Source organism: Nyctereutes procyonoides, unplaced genomic scaffold, assembly GCF_905146905.1.
Source record: "Nyctereutes procyonoides isolate TBG_1078 unplaced genomic scaffold, NYPRO_anot_genome, whole genome shotgun sequence".
Lineage (NCBI taxonomy): Eukaryota > Metazoa > Chordata > Mammalia > Carnivora > Canidae > Nyctereutes > Nyctereutes procyonoides.
The window spans coordinates 9,670,319-9,685,665 of record NW_026575043.1 but is presented as its reverse complement, the minus strand read 5'-3'; the positions used below and the strand labels follow the sequence as shown (position 1 = coordinate 9,685,665).

General features: G+C 39.5%; 1 protein-coding gene across 6 annotated transcripts in view; it reads right to left on the bottom strand.

The window, feature by feature from the left end:
• KIF13A (kinesin family member 13A) overlaps positions 1–15,347 on the bottom strand; it is a 212,482-nt gene that overhangs the window by 55,727 nt on the left and 141,408 nt on the right. For all 6 annotated transcript variants that reach the window (XM_055322478.1, XM_055322476.1, XM_055322475.1 and 3 more), the window contains 5 exons: positions 11,005–11,116; positions 10,396–10,608; positions 7,616–7,726; positions 5,693–5,827; positions 3,392–3,522 (listed from right to left, as the gene is read on the bottom strand). In XM_055322478.1, coding sequence (XP_055178453.1) covers positions 3,392–3,522; positions 5,693–5,827; positions 7,616–7,726; positions 10,396–10,608; positions 11,005–11,116 — 702 coding nt within the window. The remainder of the gene's footprint in view (positions 1–3,391; positions 3,523–5,692; positions 5,828–7,615; positions 7,727–10,395; positions 10,609–11,004; positions 11,117–15,347) is intronic.

The following is a 15,347-nucleotide window of genomic DNA, read 5'->3' as shown; positions in this document are numbered from 1 at the left end:
GGTATCTAAATAATCTATCTAATAATCTAATATATAGATAGATGGATATCTAGACATATCTAATGTAGCTATAATCTAACATCTAGGAATAGCAGTGATGAAGAAAAATGTGTCAGTGTCCTTTATTATTTTAAACTCTATAAATTATAATTTAAAAATTCAGTTCTTTTTTTCATTGGCTACATTTTGATACCTCAAAACACCAACTCACAAGTGGCTACTGAAATGGTCTTGGCATATCTAGAACCTTCCCATTATCTCAGAAAGTTCTATTGGGCAGTATTATTCTAGAATAAAACAAAAAATAGTTCCAGAGCAAATGAGAGAGGAATATAATACACTTTGCTTTTTTGTTTATTGTTAACTTTTGTGATCATATCTATTTTGAAGGGACCCTTATACAGGTGTGTGTGTGCATGCAGACACATGCATGCACACACACACACACCTACTTCTGAACACACATAGAAAACATCACTTTGGCATTTATAGTATGCTGTTATTACAATATAAAGAAAAAGTTATGGAAATTGCCTGGCTTGTTAATGAATCCAAGCCAAGAAATTAGCATAAAAATTTATTTCTAGTTGGACATATGCCTGTGGTACTTGTTAAGAAGCAAATACAAAATATCTCTGCAGGAATTTATGTTCCCTCATCCAGGCCACAAGACGCCTACAGATAACCTCCTGCTGGAGATGAGCACACTTAAGGAATCACATGCTGCTCTAGGGAAGCAAAGTTACCAGCGGATGTGACAGTCCGGCTGAAGCCCCAACAAATTCAGAGACAGAGTTTCAAATACAGACCAAAATAAGTAAAAATCTAATTATTGAAGGCACACAGTGCAGTACAAACAAGACTGTACCAATACAGACCAAGCCCAACGACAACAACAAAAAAGATGTTCTAAACTTCTGCAAATGAAAGACAGAGACATTGAAATTAAAAACTCAATGCAACGGTTAAGTGGTAGGTTAGACATGCCTAAAGAGAGAATAAGTGGATTTGAAGACAGATTTGAAGACAATGACTATCCCTTAAACCTATGTCCTTCTCTTGCTCTGTCTCCAATCCCACATCCATCTTCACAACCATGATTCTCAGTTCAACTTCGCCACTCCCCCATTCTCTCTTCTTTGCATTTTTTCCTTCTATACCTACATCTACCTGGTCCCTAAACATCCCAAGATTGCTAGTATCTCCCTAACTGCTATATCCAACAGAAGCTTTTTAACCTCTACTTTGACTTCTTCCTTAAAATTCTTTTCTTCCCCTGGATTCAGCATTGTATCTTTGCCTCTCTGAATCCCTTGTCTCCAGGCTCCTCAGACCATCCTCGAAACATTGGTTTACTTCTTCCACTACACATTCTGGATCCACTTTTAATACAGGCAACAACACTAGTGGCCGATTTTATACTATGAATGTAACTCTACATCACCAAATCCAATGTCCAACTGGATACATTCACACTAATACCCCAAGGACACTCAAATTCACAGGATCTCAAAGTGAATCCATTACCACTCATTACCCATCATCCTCAAAGCCTGTCCTTCCTCTTGTAACTCCTTCCTTCAGTTTAGGATCTCTACTGTTCATCTAGTCTCCTAAGACAGAACCTTGTAACCATTGCTGACTTCACCCTTTTACTAACTGACTCCCCATCCTGTCCCCAAGCACATCACTAAACCTGGCTGCCTCAAATAATTCTCCCATACATTTTGTTCTTCACTTCTTCTGCCACTTGCTGTGTTCCCATGACAATATCATAATAATATCCTAACAGATCTCCCTATCTCCAGTCCTGCAACCCCACACATTTCCATAGTGATCAGATCTGCAGGAAAAAGCACTTATCTTCTTGTATAATCACTGTTGTTTCTACTCATTCTCCTCCACCAGGCTTTGAGTCCCTATACTTGGGCATTCCCTGCACAGAGCCTGTAACAAAGAATACTGAATGAATGCACCACTGCCCCAGGGCAGGAAAGGAGGAGATTGGGCAAGGTGCGGAAAGACAAAGAACAGAATAAAAAACTGTGCCACTGGAACTGGAAATGGAGGAAATTTGCTGATTAAAGTTATTTTTAGGGCAGCCTGGGTGGCTCAGGGGTTTAGTGCCGCCTTTGGCCTGGGGTGTGATCCTGGAGACCCGTGTCAGGCTCCCTGCATAGAGCCTGCTTCTCCCTCTTCCTGTATCTGTGCCTCTCTGTCTCTGTCTCTCTCATGAATAAATAAATAAAATCTTAAAAAAATAAAATAAAGTTATTTTGAGATATGGTGTTAAAAGAGTATGATCCAATCATATTGTACACTATACTGTACACTTTATATATAATTTTGTCAATTAAAAAGCATAATATTAAAAAAATCCAGTTTCTAATATAGGGGAACACAGCATAAGGCAAACGGTTACCTAAACTTAGAATAAGTTAAAAACTAAGGAATAGCATCCTTTTGCCATTAAATATCTCAACAATGATATCACTGTAACTAACACAAGACCTATAAACTTTCATGACTCATGTATGCCATTATTGTTAGTCTCAGTTTGTCATCACTTAGAAATTGATATGGCCAATATTAATAGAATAATTGGAAATGAGTGTAAGATTTTCCTCATAAAAATGAGTATTCTGGGGCAGCCCAGGTGGCTCAGGGGTTTAGTGCCACCTTCAGTCCACGGCATGATCCTGGAGACCCAGGTTCAAGTCCCACGTCAGGCTCCCTGCACGGAGCCTGCTTCTCCCTCTGCCTGTGTCTCTGCCCCACCCCCTACCCCCTCTCTGTGTCTCTCATGAATAAATAAAATCTTTAAAAGAAAAAAATGAGTATTCTGGTCACGATATTGGCGTGTTAATAAATACTGTTATAGGACTTCATATAAACTTTATACTTGATTGTGTAACAGTTCAAGACAGCATTTAATAGAAACTCAAAAGTAAATATACTATCCTGTCAGTTCTCAAATTTCTACATATTATAGCGTGGTTTAGGAATTTTTCATACAATGGATGCATCTGATTAACTGCTTTCTATACAATGAATTATACTGGGTAACAACTAACTTTATTCCATATTTGTACGTGTCAGGCGTTGAGCAAGTGATTTCTGTTTTGCCTACTATTATGATTCACCTGAGGAAACTGAAGTTTAGATGCAGGATCTTACCTAAGATACCCCAGCCTGTCCAGGCAGAACCAGCCACCCCCGAGCTGGTGCTCTCAGCGTCGCTATCAGCTCCCTACAATGGGAAAGACTATCCCCAAGAACCCAGTGAAGTTCTACCTTTGATATAACTGAGGCGACAGATAGAAAGGGGGCAGTCTACTCCTTCTGAAAATCAGGCTCACAGATATGTGAAGTAGGCCTTTACTTCTCTTACCGTGCATTTTCTTTCGGAGTAAGAGTAACGTCGCCATCAGATGCAATATCTATCTCACAGTGTTCCGGCTGAATTCCTATCCCAAACAGCTGGATGTCCTGCGAGGTATCTGCACCCACCCTGGTATGGTCCTGGTAACAGATCGGGAATGAAAGGGAAAAAACTACACTTACAAGTAACTCAACACAAATTTATCACAATCAATACGAATAACTCAAGAGCATCTGCATGACAATATTAAATTAACCAGACGGGACACGCATGATACCTGGAGCATTGTAAGTCCAAAGCTTACTGTAAGACATTGCATTTTTAAAATGTTTAAACGCTATGAAAAAAAAAAAAAAACACCAACCAACAGTGATTAGATATTGTTTTACAGGGACGGCTGGGTGGCTCAGTGGTTGAACGTCTGCCTTTGGCTCAGGGCATGATCCCGAGGTCCCAGGATTGAGTTCCACATCGGGCTCCTTGCATGGAGCCTGCTTCTCCCTCTGCCTGTGTCTCTGCCTCTCTGTCTCTCTGTGTCTCTCATGAATAAATAAAAAATCTTTTTTTTTAAAGATTTTATTTATTAGAGAGAGAAGGAGAGAGATTGAGAGAGAGGCAGAGACACAGGCAGAGGGAGAAGCAGGCTCCATGCAGGGAGCCTGATGTGGGACTCGAACTTGGGTCTCCAGGATCACGCCCTGGGCCGAAGGTGGTGCTAAACCACTAAGCCATTGGGGTAGCCCATAAATAAAATCTTAAAAGAAAAATGAAAAGGCTATTTAAAAAGCAAAAAGATATTGTTTTACAATATAAGGGAATCAGACTTGACAGTAGACTATTTTGAGTTCCCATGTTAACTTGACAGCTAACTATTTACATGGCTATAAGCAAGCCTTAGTCTTTCTATTTATTTTGAAAAACAAGGATAATACCATCAATTTGATATACTTCGTGGGATTCTTTCACCTGAATTGACATTGAAAATGCTTTGAAAATAGCTATATAAATTCAAGAACCACTAAACAATAGTTTCATGGAAAATGGTATTTTCAAATATATAACTTAAAATGATAAAAATGAGTGCCTGGGTGGCTTGGTTATTAGTTAAATGTCTGACTTTGGCTCAGGTCATAATTTCAGGGTCCTTGGATGGAGCCCCGCATCAGGCTCCCTGCTTTTCCTTCTCCCTCTATTCTCTCTGCTTACGCTCTCTCTCTCTGGCTCTCAAATAAATGAAATCTTAAAAAAATAAAAATAAAATGATAGAAGTAGTTGAGTTCTGAACACCAATATTAGATAGAGTCCTGAAGCCTGTGGATACCTCAAACCTTAGGCATATGAGGACTATCACTCCCATGAAGTGGTCCACTGCTCATCCCTTTGTGTTTTCTATTGCTCTAAAAATCATTGAGTCACCACAATAGGAGTATTTCCCCATTAAATAGAAAGGCCTGGTCTTTCAATATTAGGATTTTGGACAAAATTCCTTATGCCTTAATCACGTCATAACGAACAGACCTTAAGTTCATTAGTGGACTCTCACTACGTCAAGGGCTATTTGCATCATATTTAGGTCTTTGGAAAAAGTAGAATAAAAAGGATAAGGAAAACTGGGGCTCCTTTCTTCAATTCCAGCTTATTTTCCATTGCATTTTTATATTCGTTCAAGGCAGATCATAATCCTTATCTAGGCATCAATTTAACTTTTGTCAAGCGGGTAATACCTCTGCATTTAGAGATTTAGGTGTGTGGACAGTTAGATAAGCAGCCTTCAAGTCCTCTGGTCTCTAATCCTTGAGAGTTATTTAAATACTGCCATGTATTTGTATATATACCACTGCACCTCAGGAATTGTGTGTGCATGCGTGCACATATTAGAAGTGTCTTATATCTTTTGGGGTGCGGTGCCCCTTATCAGTGTCTATCAGGTGCCTACTTCAAACAAATGTCTTATTTCACTTAACAAAATATGCTAGCATTTCCAAAAGTGTGGCCTGACAGAGAAAGATAAATACCACATATTTCGCTTTATGTGGAATCTTAAAAAAAAAAAAAAAAAAAAAAAACAAAGAAGCAAACAAAGAAAAAGCAGAAACAGACCCATAAATACAAACAACAAACTGATGGTTGCCAGAGGGGAGGTTTTCACTCTCAATGGTAACCACACTGCAGTATCTATCCTCTTACTTTTAATGAGTGCTAATAAGCTGGATACAAAAAACAAAATCATGGGTATGGGCACCCAGATTCCAATAGGAGTTGAATGTGAATGAATCAAGATTGCAACTCTCTATTTATATGCTCTCCTACCTTTAAATAATAAACCAGAAGTTCGTTGAGAGCAGGGTCTGCGTTCAGGTTGACTAAGTAGCACTTGTCATCCCCCACTTTGATACCTGATGTCTCCAGGGAAATGCCCATACTTTCAAGTTGTCGTTGTCTCTCCTGGGCACAAACACAGACAAAAACAGGGGACTCTATTTGTTACTCTATCCACATGAGGTATCCATGGAAAGTTTAAGTCACTATTTCTGGGGACAATGCCAATGAAATGACACATTACCACCAAGGTTACTGAGCGTTTAACATGTGTGACATTTTCTGTCAGTGTTATCAGGATGCTACGGGTGAACCAGACACCATCTTCCTGTTAAGGGGTTTACAGTCTAATAGAAGGGATTACGACATATCTAAGTCAGAAGAGGAGAGCCCTGCGCTACTGGAGAGGAACAATGTACTACGGAGCTTCCGAGGATGGAAATCAGGTGGGTTCGGAGACCAGGAAAGGCTTCAGGAAAAGAATACACTTGAGGAGGCGCCTGGGTGGCTCAGCGGTTGAGTGTCTGCCTTTGGCTCAGGCATGATCCCAGTCCCAGGATCAAGTTCTGCATCAGGCTCCCCAGAGGGATAATTAATTAATTAATTAATTAATAAAATCTTAAAAAAATACACTTGAGACATTTCTTGAAGTATAAGAAGAATGTCTTCTTTCTCTATAAGGAAGAAACGGGGCAGTAGTAAGGTAAGAGCAGGGTGTTCTAACAGAAGGGGATAGGAAAGTAAAGACTGCATACTGCGTGATTTCAGGTGCCAAGAACCCTAGTAAACATGGGAAAGTGATGGGAGAGATGGGGCTGAAAGAGCAGGTTCGTTCCTTACTCAGGGGCCTTGAATTCATTCATTCATTCATTCATTCATGAAATATTTTAAGTCTTTGGTACTGATCTAGGGTGAGGAATACAACAGTAAACAAGTCTCTTCTTTTGTGAAAAGTTATATTCCAGTAGAAAGAAACAGACTATAAAACAACAGACACATAAAATACAGAATTTCCAATGGTGATAAGTGCTGTGAAGCAGCACAAAGCAATGTGCAAGAGATAGGGAGTTAGGGGCATGTGTGTATGGGTGTGTGAGTGTGTCTGTGTGTGTGAATAATACAAGAAACATATAATAAGCAGAAGGCTTGACTAGGTCCCAGTTACTGCTTTCAAGCTACCTAACTGGGACGGTCTACCAAGTGGTCAGTGAGATTAAAATGTTCACAAAATGCATTGTGTAGATTCATAAAACACACACACACATACACATAAGTGCAGCATTAGTCCTTGCCTTATACTACATCTCAAGAAAAGTTCATGTAGCATTTTCTCACAAGCCCAGAGAATCAAATACACTGAAAAAAAAACTATGATGCGGGTTGTAAATGCTCTGCCGGTCAGGTGGCATGCTTTGCCAGGTGATCCAAAATCATGAAATGGAAAATCAGGAAAGATTCAATGTTTTCCTGTATATCATGCCTGTTACAACTCAGCGCTCTCCAGTACATCTAGCAAACAAGTGGACCAAATGGTTGCTGATAAAGACAAGGAAGTTGGGGCACCTGGGTGGCTCAGTTAAGCATCTGCCTTCAGCTCAGGTCATGATCCCAGGGTCTTGTGATGGAGCCCCGTGTCAGGCTCCCTGCTCAGCGGGGAGTCTGCATCTCCCCCTGCCCCTCCCCCTGCTCCTGTGCTCTCTGTGTCTCTCAAATATAAAATAAAAAAAAAAAAAAAAATAAAATAAAATAAAATAAAATAGAAAGACAATGAATCAGTCTCTAACACTGATCTGTGAGGTCTCAATTAGTAGAAAGAGGTCCTTAAATGACTTGTTGAGGATGACAAGTGGCTACACAGAAAAGACAGCAAATGAAGAAGAATCACAAGATTTTAGGCTTAAATGATCAAGCTACCTGTGCGATTTCTTCTGTTTTCCTCAGCTTCTCTTCCCAAGTCACCGTCAGCTCTTTGATCAGCTTTTCAGACTCCTCAAGCTTTTCTTTCAGTTCAGGGGCCTTCATAGCCTTTAAAATGAAACCAGAGATATTTGATTTTCTAACTTTTCCCACCATTATTTATAAAACAATCCCTTACAGTCCTTCATACATGGCTAGCAACAGTCTGTTGGAAGCAATTAAGTCATACACTGTCAGGGTGGGTTTTAGATCTTTGTTAATCAAAAGAAATGTAAAAATACATAACTGCTACTCTTTAAAGGAGAAAATGAACACCAGTGCCCTGAATTAAACTGTTACAAATCATTACAGAGGTTTTTTTTTTTTCATTTTTTCCTTTCATATTTAAAGACTTTTTTTTTTTTCAAGTAGGCTCCATGCCCAACATGTGGCTTAAACTCACAACCCTGAGATTAAGGGTCCCATGCTCTACCAGCCAGGCATCTTTCATGTTTAAAGACTTAGAAAATGCTAGTTAATTGTCAAAACAGAAGTGTAGGAAAAAAAAGATAAGCAGATTTCTTTTTCAGTAAGAAGGAGATCAATATACATCACCAATAAACACACCCCAGTGATAACCTACCAGGACAGGTAAATATTCATTTTAAAATTTGACTCTGGATAATTTAAAACTACTTTTCTTTTGTTTTATCATTTAAATTCAATTTGCCAATACATAGTAAGTATATCCTTGGTTTCAGATGTTAAAACTAGTTTTCTTATTGATGGTAATAAACTTAGTATATTTATCACTCTCTTGGAAAACAGGACCTCTGGGTAAAATGGCAGCAATTTCCCTCTGAGTTTGCTCAGTGAGAATAACTAAGGGGTCTAAATACAGATATATATATGCATCTTAAAATTTTCTGGGGCTTTTACTTGGCAACAACATCCTTTGACATCCCAGAGCAAAAGGAGCCTCTAAAAATAAGGAAAGGAATAGGAAAGATGGCAGACTTGGGCAAGAAGTCCAAGTGGCGATGATGTGAACTCTCCTTGAGGTGTCAGAGTCTCACAGAGGCTGAGAGTGACATTCAGTGCTGGGTACAAAGGGACACCCATGAAAACTCTATCTCTATCTTGGTGAACCTCCTGTGGCTCCCCTCTGTTCCCTTTGTCCAGGCATGGTCATGGTTCTAGCCATCTGGCCTGGATTACATGGTCCCAGTGGAAATGCAGATTCAGAGACAAGAGGATCTTGAGAAAAGATTCAATTCAGAGACAATTCAGAGACAAGAAGACAAGCTCATCCACCGATACATGAATTCCAAGAGCCACTGCACCCTCCTCCTAGGATCACAAATATCTTCAAAGTTTATCAGAATTTTCATTCTCAGGTGTTTTGCTACCCTTCCTGGCATCAATAAAAGGCTATGCTTGATGCACTGGAATGATTATAATCATGATAACAAACATAGCAATGTTTATTGAGCACTTACAATGCTGCCAGGCATTATGCTAAGTGGTGCTTTCCAGTATCAATGTTGCACTAGAAGTTAGGGAGGAAAATAATTATTAAACAAGGCTTTCTGCACTTCAGAAGCCCACAGCTGGAAGAAGAGACATGTAAACACGCTGTTACAGTGTAACTTCACCATTACCAATGAAGAGACCCTTCAGATCCCTGGCTTTTGACTCTGGTCTGTCTCAGTCTCTTACTGATTACCTTTCTGAATAGATACATTGATAGATTGACAGATAGCCTGGTACACAAGCACTCAAAAATTAATATCTATTAACCTTCCTCCCCAACAGCTTAGTACTCTTCTAACTAAAGAGGGGATAGGGGTCAGAAGAGAGTGGTATGAATGAATGTGACCTTAGCAGCCCAAGGTACACACCCAAGTGAAGCATGGACAAGCATGTGACTTAAGCTAAGGTAGTTGGCCTTCATTTCAGTCCTATTACCTATTTCAAATGAGACACTGCCTCACCCAGCAGCTTGCAAAAAAGAACAGTTACTTAGAAGAAGGTGTGATTATTCAAGCTGGGTAAAGCCAAGGAAAGATGGTAACAATGAGAGATGACCAATTTTGTTTCCTGCCAGAAGCTGATATATATGAAAAAAATAAAAGGAGATTTCTGAATTGTTGCTAATGTTTGTCTTCCCTGACTCCAGGAAGAAATGATACATAACCAATTTCTCTGAAAACTGCAATGCCTGTGGGCACACAGTTTACAATGTTAATAAAAACAACTCATTGCGGGGGTGCCTGGGGGCTCAGTCTGGACTCTTGATTTCAGCTCAGGTCATGATCTCAGGGTCCTGGGATCAAGTCCCATGTCGGGCTCTGAGCTCAGCGGAGAGTCTGCTTGGGATCCTCTCTCTCCCTCTCCCTCTGTTCCTCCCCCTACTTGCTATCTTTCTATAAAATGAATATATAAATTTTGAAAAAATAAAAAATAAAATAAAAACAACACATTTGGTTCTTCGGATTTCACATTGGAGGAGATCCACAGCCAACGGCCAACTGATTTACTACAGCAAACATTTAAGCAATACAGTGACCACTGACTCTTAATTGTCTGCTTCCTCAGCTGGAGGCTAAGTTCCTAGGACAGAAGGCCGGTATTACTCATGTTGGCCTCACCACGCTTAGTATGCAGAAGATGCCAATCAACACAGCAATGCAGAATGGCATCCAGACAACCTAAAACTGCAGGTAACGACATGGGTTCCCACTCGGCGACCGTAAGCCAGGGACCTTCAGAAACAGGGGACTCCAGAATGATCTCACCTCAGCCTGTGAGAGCTGCCCCTTCAGTTTTTCTACTTCCTCGCGTAGTTCCCGGATGACTTTGGCATTGGGGTCCTCGTTCACAATGGCGTGGTTCACGATCCTCTTGGCTCGATCTGCGTAGCGTAAGGTGGAGAGAGTCTCTTCATAGTTGTCTGCTGCTGGGCTGATGGTGGCTATCATAGAGGTCTGGCTGTTGCCTCCCAAGTTGTCCTGCAAAATATTTCCAGTAGCATCTTAGGCAATGAGCCCCATTCTGTGCACAACATCTAGGATGAAAGCTAAAAACATGGATGTAGGATATTTTCTATAAAGAAGAAAACATGTTGTGGAATGGGCCTGTATTTTGCAAATAATTTTATGATGAGATGTGGTTTCCCTATAGTCACAACAATAATGCCTGTCAAACAGCAGGACCTTGGGGGTTAAAAAAAAAAAAAAGGCAACAGAAATGAGTTTTCATTCTACATTCCTAAGAATTAGGATAACAGTACTGGAGTACTGTCAGGGGGCTGTTGTGTATTTGGTTAGCTTTGCACACACCTTTCAGCTGCCAGCTCTGAAACAGCCAGGTTTTAGTTGGAAAGGAACACGAGAACAATGAATTACCTTAAGAAGCCAAGTGAGGACTGAGTCTCGATAAGGCACAAATTTGTTTTTACCCTTGCCAGCTGCCTGGTCAGCCAGCGATGATATAACCAACCCCAAGGTTGTAAGTGATCTGCCAAAAGAAAAAAATTTTTAACTTAGCTTTATAGAATATTTATATCGTTTCCCTAAATCGTGGTCATTCCAGGGAACAAGTATAAAATATGCAGAACAAGGCCCTAAGTTGATACAACTGAGTCTATGTTAATTTGTCAAGAACCTGAGAAAAAGAAAAAAAAAAGTAACTCCATTCATTTGAAAGAATGAATTCAGAATCCCTGTAAGAATCTATTCTGTTTAATCATAGGACCTATGAGACCAACCTTTCAGAACCTAGAAACATATATTTAAAAGGTCACTCCAGAGAATTTTAATTTACTCCAAATGTGACGTGAAAAGTCTGAACCATTTACTCTTTGGGGCTAATATGGACTATCGGGCCTCTCATTTTGTATTCTGTGATAACCACATAACTTGACGAGAACCTTTCCCTACACGACACAAGGTATATTCTGTTTGTTAAAGCTGGCAAGCTTATTTCACAACTCATTGTGGAGTTTTTACAGCTGTACAGAACAAAGACCTACCCATGCAGAGGACAGCATATGGCTACTCTTTCAACACCTGCTACAAAAAGCAGCACTGGCATCTCGGAAAGCTGGTTAGAAACCCAGACTCTTGGAAGCCTCCCCAGGCCTACTGGGTCAGAACCAGTTAAAGATATTTTCAGGTGATTCATAGGCATATGAAATTTTAAGAAGCCCTAGTTGAACAATACCCAAAGTGATACATGCATTTAGTTATCTAGGCCCATGATTCTCAACACGTGGGGCTAGGGCCAGCAGCATGACTTCGGACCTTGTTACAAATGTACATTCTCAGGCCCCACCACAACCCAGACCTACTGACTCAAACACCTGTAGTGGGACCCAGCACCCTGTGCTTTTACCAGCCCTCCAGGTGATGCTGGTGCAGGCTGGAGTTTAAGAACCACTGGGCTATTCCCTGGTAGTTAATGTACATTCTCTGCACCCAGAGAAAAGATTACCATAGAAACAACAGATCTGTGGATCTGAGGGATGAAGACCTCCTCCTGTGTCACAGTTAAGTACCAAGTGTGCCTTTAAAAGTAAATCAACTGGATCCCAAGTTTAGCAGCCAGAAAAGAGCAGCCTCGGGAGATTTCCCAGGAGTGCAAGAAAGCTTACCGGACATCACAAAGAGAAAATGCTTTGTGAATGGTTAAAAAATGAAATGTTATTACTTATTTATAAAAACAAAAAAGAGAAATCAAAACACACCAAATCAGCAAATCAAAACAAATCAGCAAGTGACCAGAGTTTAAGCATGAAAGACTAAGACTAGATAACTTTCTAACAACAGACTTCCATTAAATGAGTTGAAAGAAAGCATGTTTCTCACAAAACATAATTGCTTAAAGGTGAGTCATTTGAAAAGTCACTGAAATATAAAGCAAACTCAAGAGGCAGAAAATTAGCCAGAATTTTAATAACATCCATTCCTGCAAAGTGATGTGAATATGTGCACTCTAATTGACAGATTCAAAAGTTAAATCCAGGGCAGCCCCAGTGGCTTAGCGGTTTAGTGCCACCTTCAGCTCATGGCCTGATCCTGGAGACCCAGGATGGAGTCCCATGTCAGGCTCCCTGCATGGAGCCTGCTTCTCTCTCTGCCTATGTCTCTGCCTCTCTCTGATAGATAGATAGATAGATAGATAGATAGATAGATAGATAGATAGATAGATAGATAAAAATCTAAAAAACAAAAGTTAAATCCACCCCCCCAAAATAAAAACACATACATAAAAACTTATACATGAATTTTCATAGCAGTATTATTTACAACAGCCAGAATAATGAAGGGGTGAATAAAACATGATAAGTCCTCACAAGGGAATATTATTCAGCCATAAGAGAAGATTCTGATACATGTTACAACATGGATGAATCTTGAAAAATTACACGAAGTGAAAAAAGCCAAACACCAAAGGCCAGTGTCCTGGGTTGAACAGTGTCTGCCCAAAATTCATGTTCACCAGAACCTCAGATGAATACTTATTTGGAACTAGGGTCTCTGCAGATGTAATTAGTTAAGATCATATTGGCTTAGGGAGGGCTGTAATCCAACAATTGGTGCCTTATAAGATGGCCATGTGAAGACATACAGGGAACAGGGGAAGGGTCATGTAAAAATAGAGGCAAAGGTGGGAGCAATGCATCTAAAGGAAGGTTAGATGACCTTGACCTTGACCAAGGAAGGTCAAGCAGCTGCAGCGACCAGTCTATAGAAAGTAGGAGAGGCATGAAACAGATTTTCCCTCTGAGCCCCAAGAAGGAACAAACCCTGCCAATTCCTTGATTTTAGATTTCTGACCTCCAAAATATAATTTTCTATTATTGTAAGCTGCCCAGTTTGTGGTAACCTGTCATGGTAACACTAGAAAACTAATACAGCCACATATTGGCTCCATTTATATGAAATACCCAGAACAGGTGAATCTGTAGAGATTAGGTAGTGGTTGTCCAGGGCTGGGGGAGGCATAAATGGGGAATGACTTGGGCACATGGTTTCTCTGAGAATGATGAAAATGTTTTCAAGTTAGATTGTGATGATAGTTATACAACTCTGAAAATAATAAAGCTACTGAATTGTAAATTTTTTAAAAGATTTATTTATTTATTTATGATAGACAGAGAGAGAGAGAGAGAGAGAGAGAGAGAGAGAGAGGCAGAGACACAGGAGGAGGGAGAAGCAGGCTCCATGCCGGGAACGACCCAGGGATCCCCTGAATTGCAAATTTTAAAACGATAAAGTATGTGTATGTGAATACAGTATATGTCTATTTCTCAATATAGATGTTTTAAAAAAAATTCAAGTTCAATCACTCCATCACTCCTCCCAAAGGTAACAAGAAAGAAAATGGCAAAAGTAAACTATTGGGACTACCTCAAAATAAGGTTTCTGCACAGCAAAAGAAACAATCAACAAAACTAAAAGGCAGCATACTGAATGGGAAAAAATATCTGCAAATGGCATATCCAATAAAGGGTTAGTATCCAAAGTGTATAAAGAACTGATACAACTCAATACCCCCAAATAATCCAATTAAAAAATGGGCAGATGACATGAAAAGACATTTCTCCAAAGACATACAAATGGCCAACAGACACATGAAAAGATGCTAAACATCACTCATTATCAAGGAAATGTAAATCAAAACTACAATGAGATACTACCTCGTACCTGTTAGGATAACTAAACATCAAGTTGGTGAAGATACTGAGAAAAAGGAACCCTCACGCATGGTTGGTAGGAATGCTAAGTGGTGTAGCTGCTGCGGAAACAGTATGGAGGTTCCTCAAAAAAATTAAAAACAGAACTACCCTACCATCCAGTAATCACACTAGTGGATATTTATTCCAAAAATACAAAAATATTAATTCAAAGGGATACATGCATTCCTATGTTCACTGCAGAGTCATTTATAATAGCCAAATTATGGAAGCAGCCCAAGTGTTGTTCATCAACAGATGAATGAATAAAGAGGATATATACATATATATATATATTTGGTGGAATATTGGCCATAAAAAAGAATGAAATCCTGCCACTTGCAACAACATGGACAGAGCTAGAGAATATAATGCTAAGTGAAATAAGTCAGTCTGAGAAAGAGGAGTATCATATCATTTCATTCATATGCGGAACAAAATGAACAAAGGAAAAAAGACAGACAAACCAAGAAACAACTCTTAACCCTGGAGAACTGATGGTTAAGGGGGGACGGGTTAACTAGGGGATGGGAATTAAAGAGTATACAATAAATTAAACTTAAAAAGAAACAAAATGGCATGTGATATATATGAAATAGAAGAAAACAAGAATTTAATAAAAGGTGAAACCACATTTCTGCTTTAATATGGAATAGAAGGCTAAGGCATCTTTCATATTTTGCAACTATTGAAATAAAATTTTCAGTTGAAAACAATTATTTGAACTGTATCAGTTTTTAATATTGAAATACAGTAGAAATTGCTTTAATCCATACGGATTATAAAGAGCGCAGTGATTTCAAGGTCAATATTGGCCATTCTCAAGTGAACACCACGTAGCCCTCCATATGCAAACACCTTTTGGTGTTTGGGGTTGTCACATATTTTTCACCACTGGGACAAAATCTGACTATCCTGTGGCAACCTCTCTTTTGTAATTTGATAGTATCAGGAATAAAAAGGGAAAGTTCCTGGCACTCCTAAACAAGGACACAAAAAATCAAACAAGTG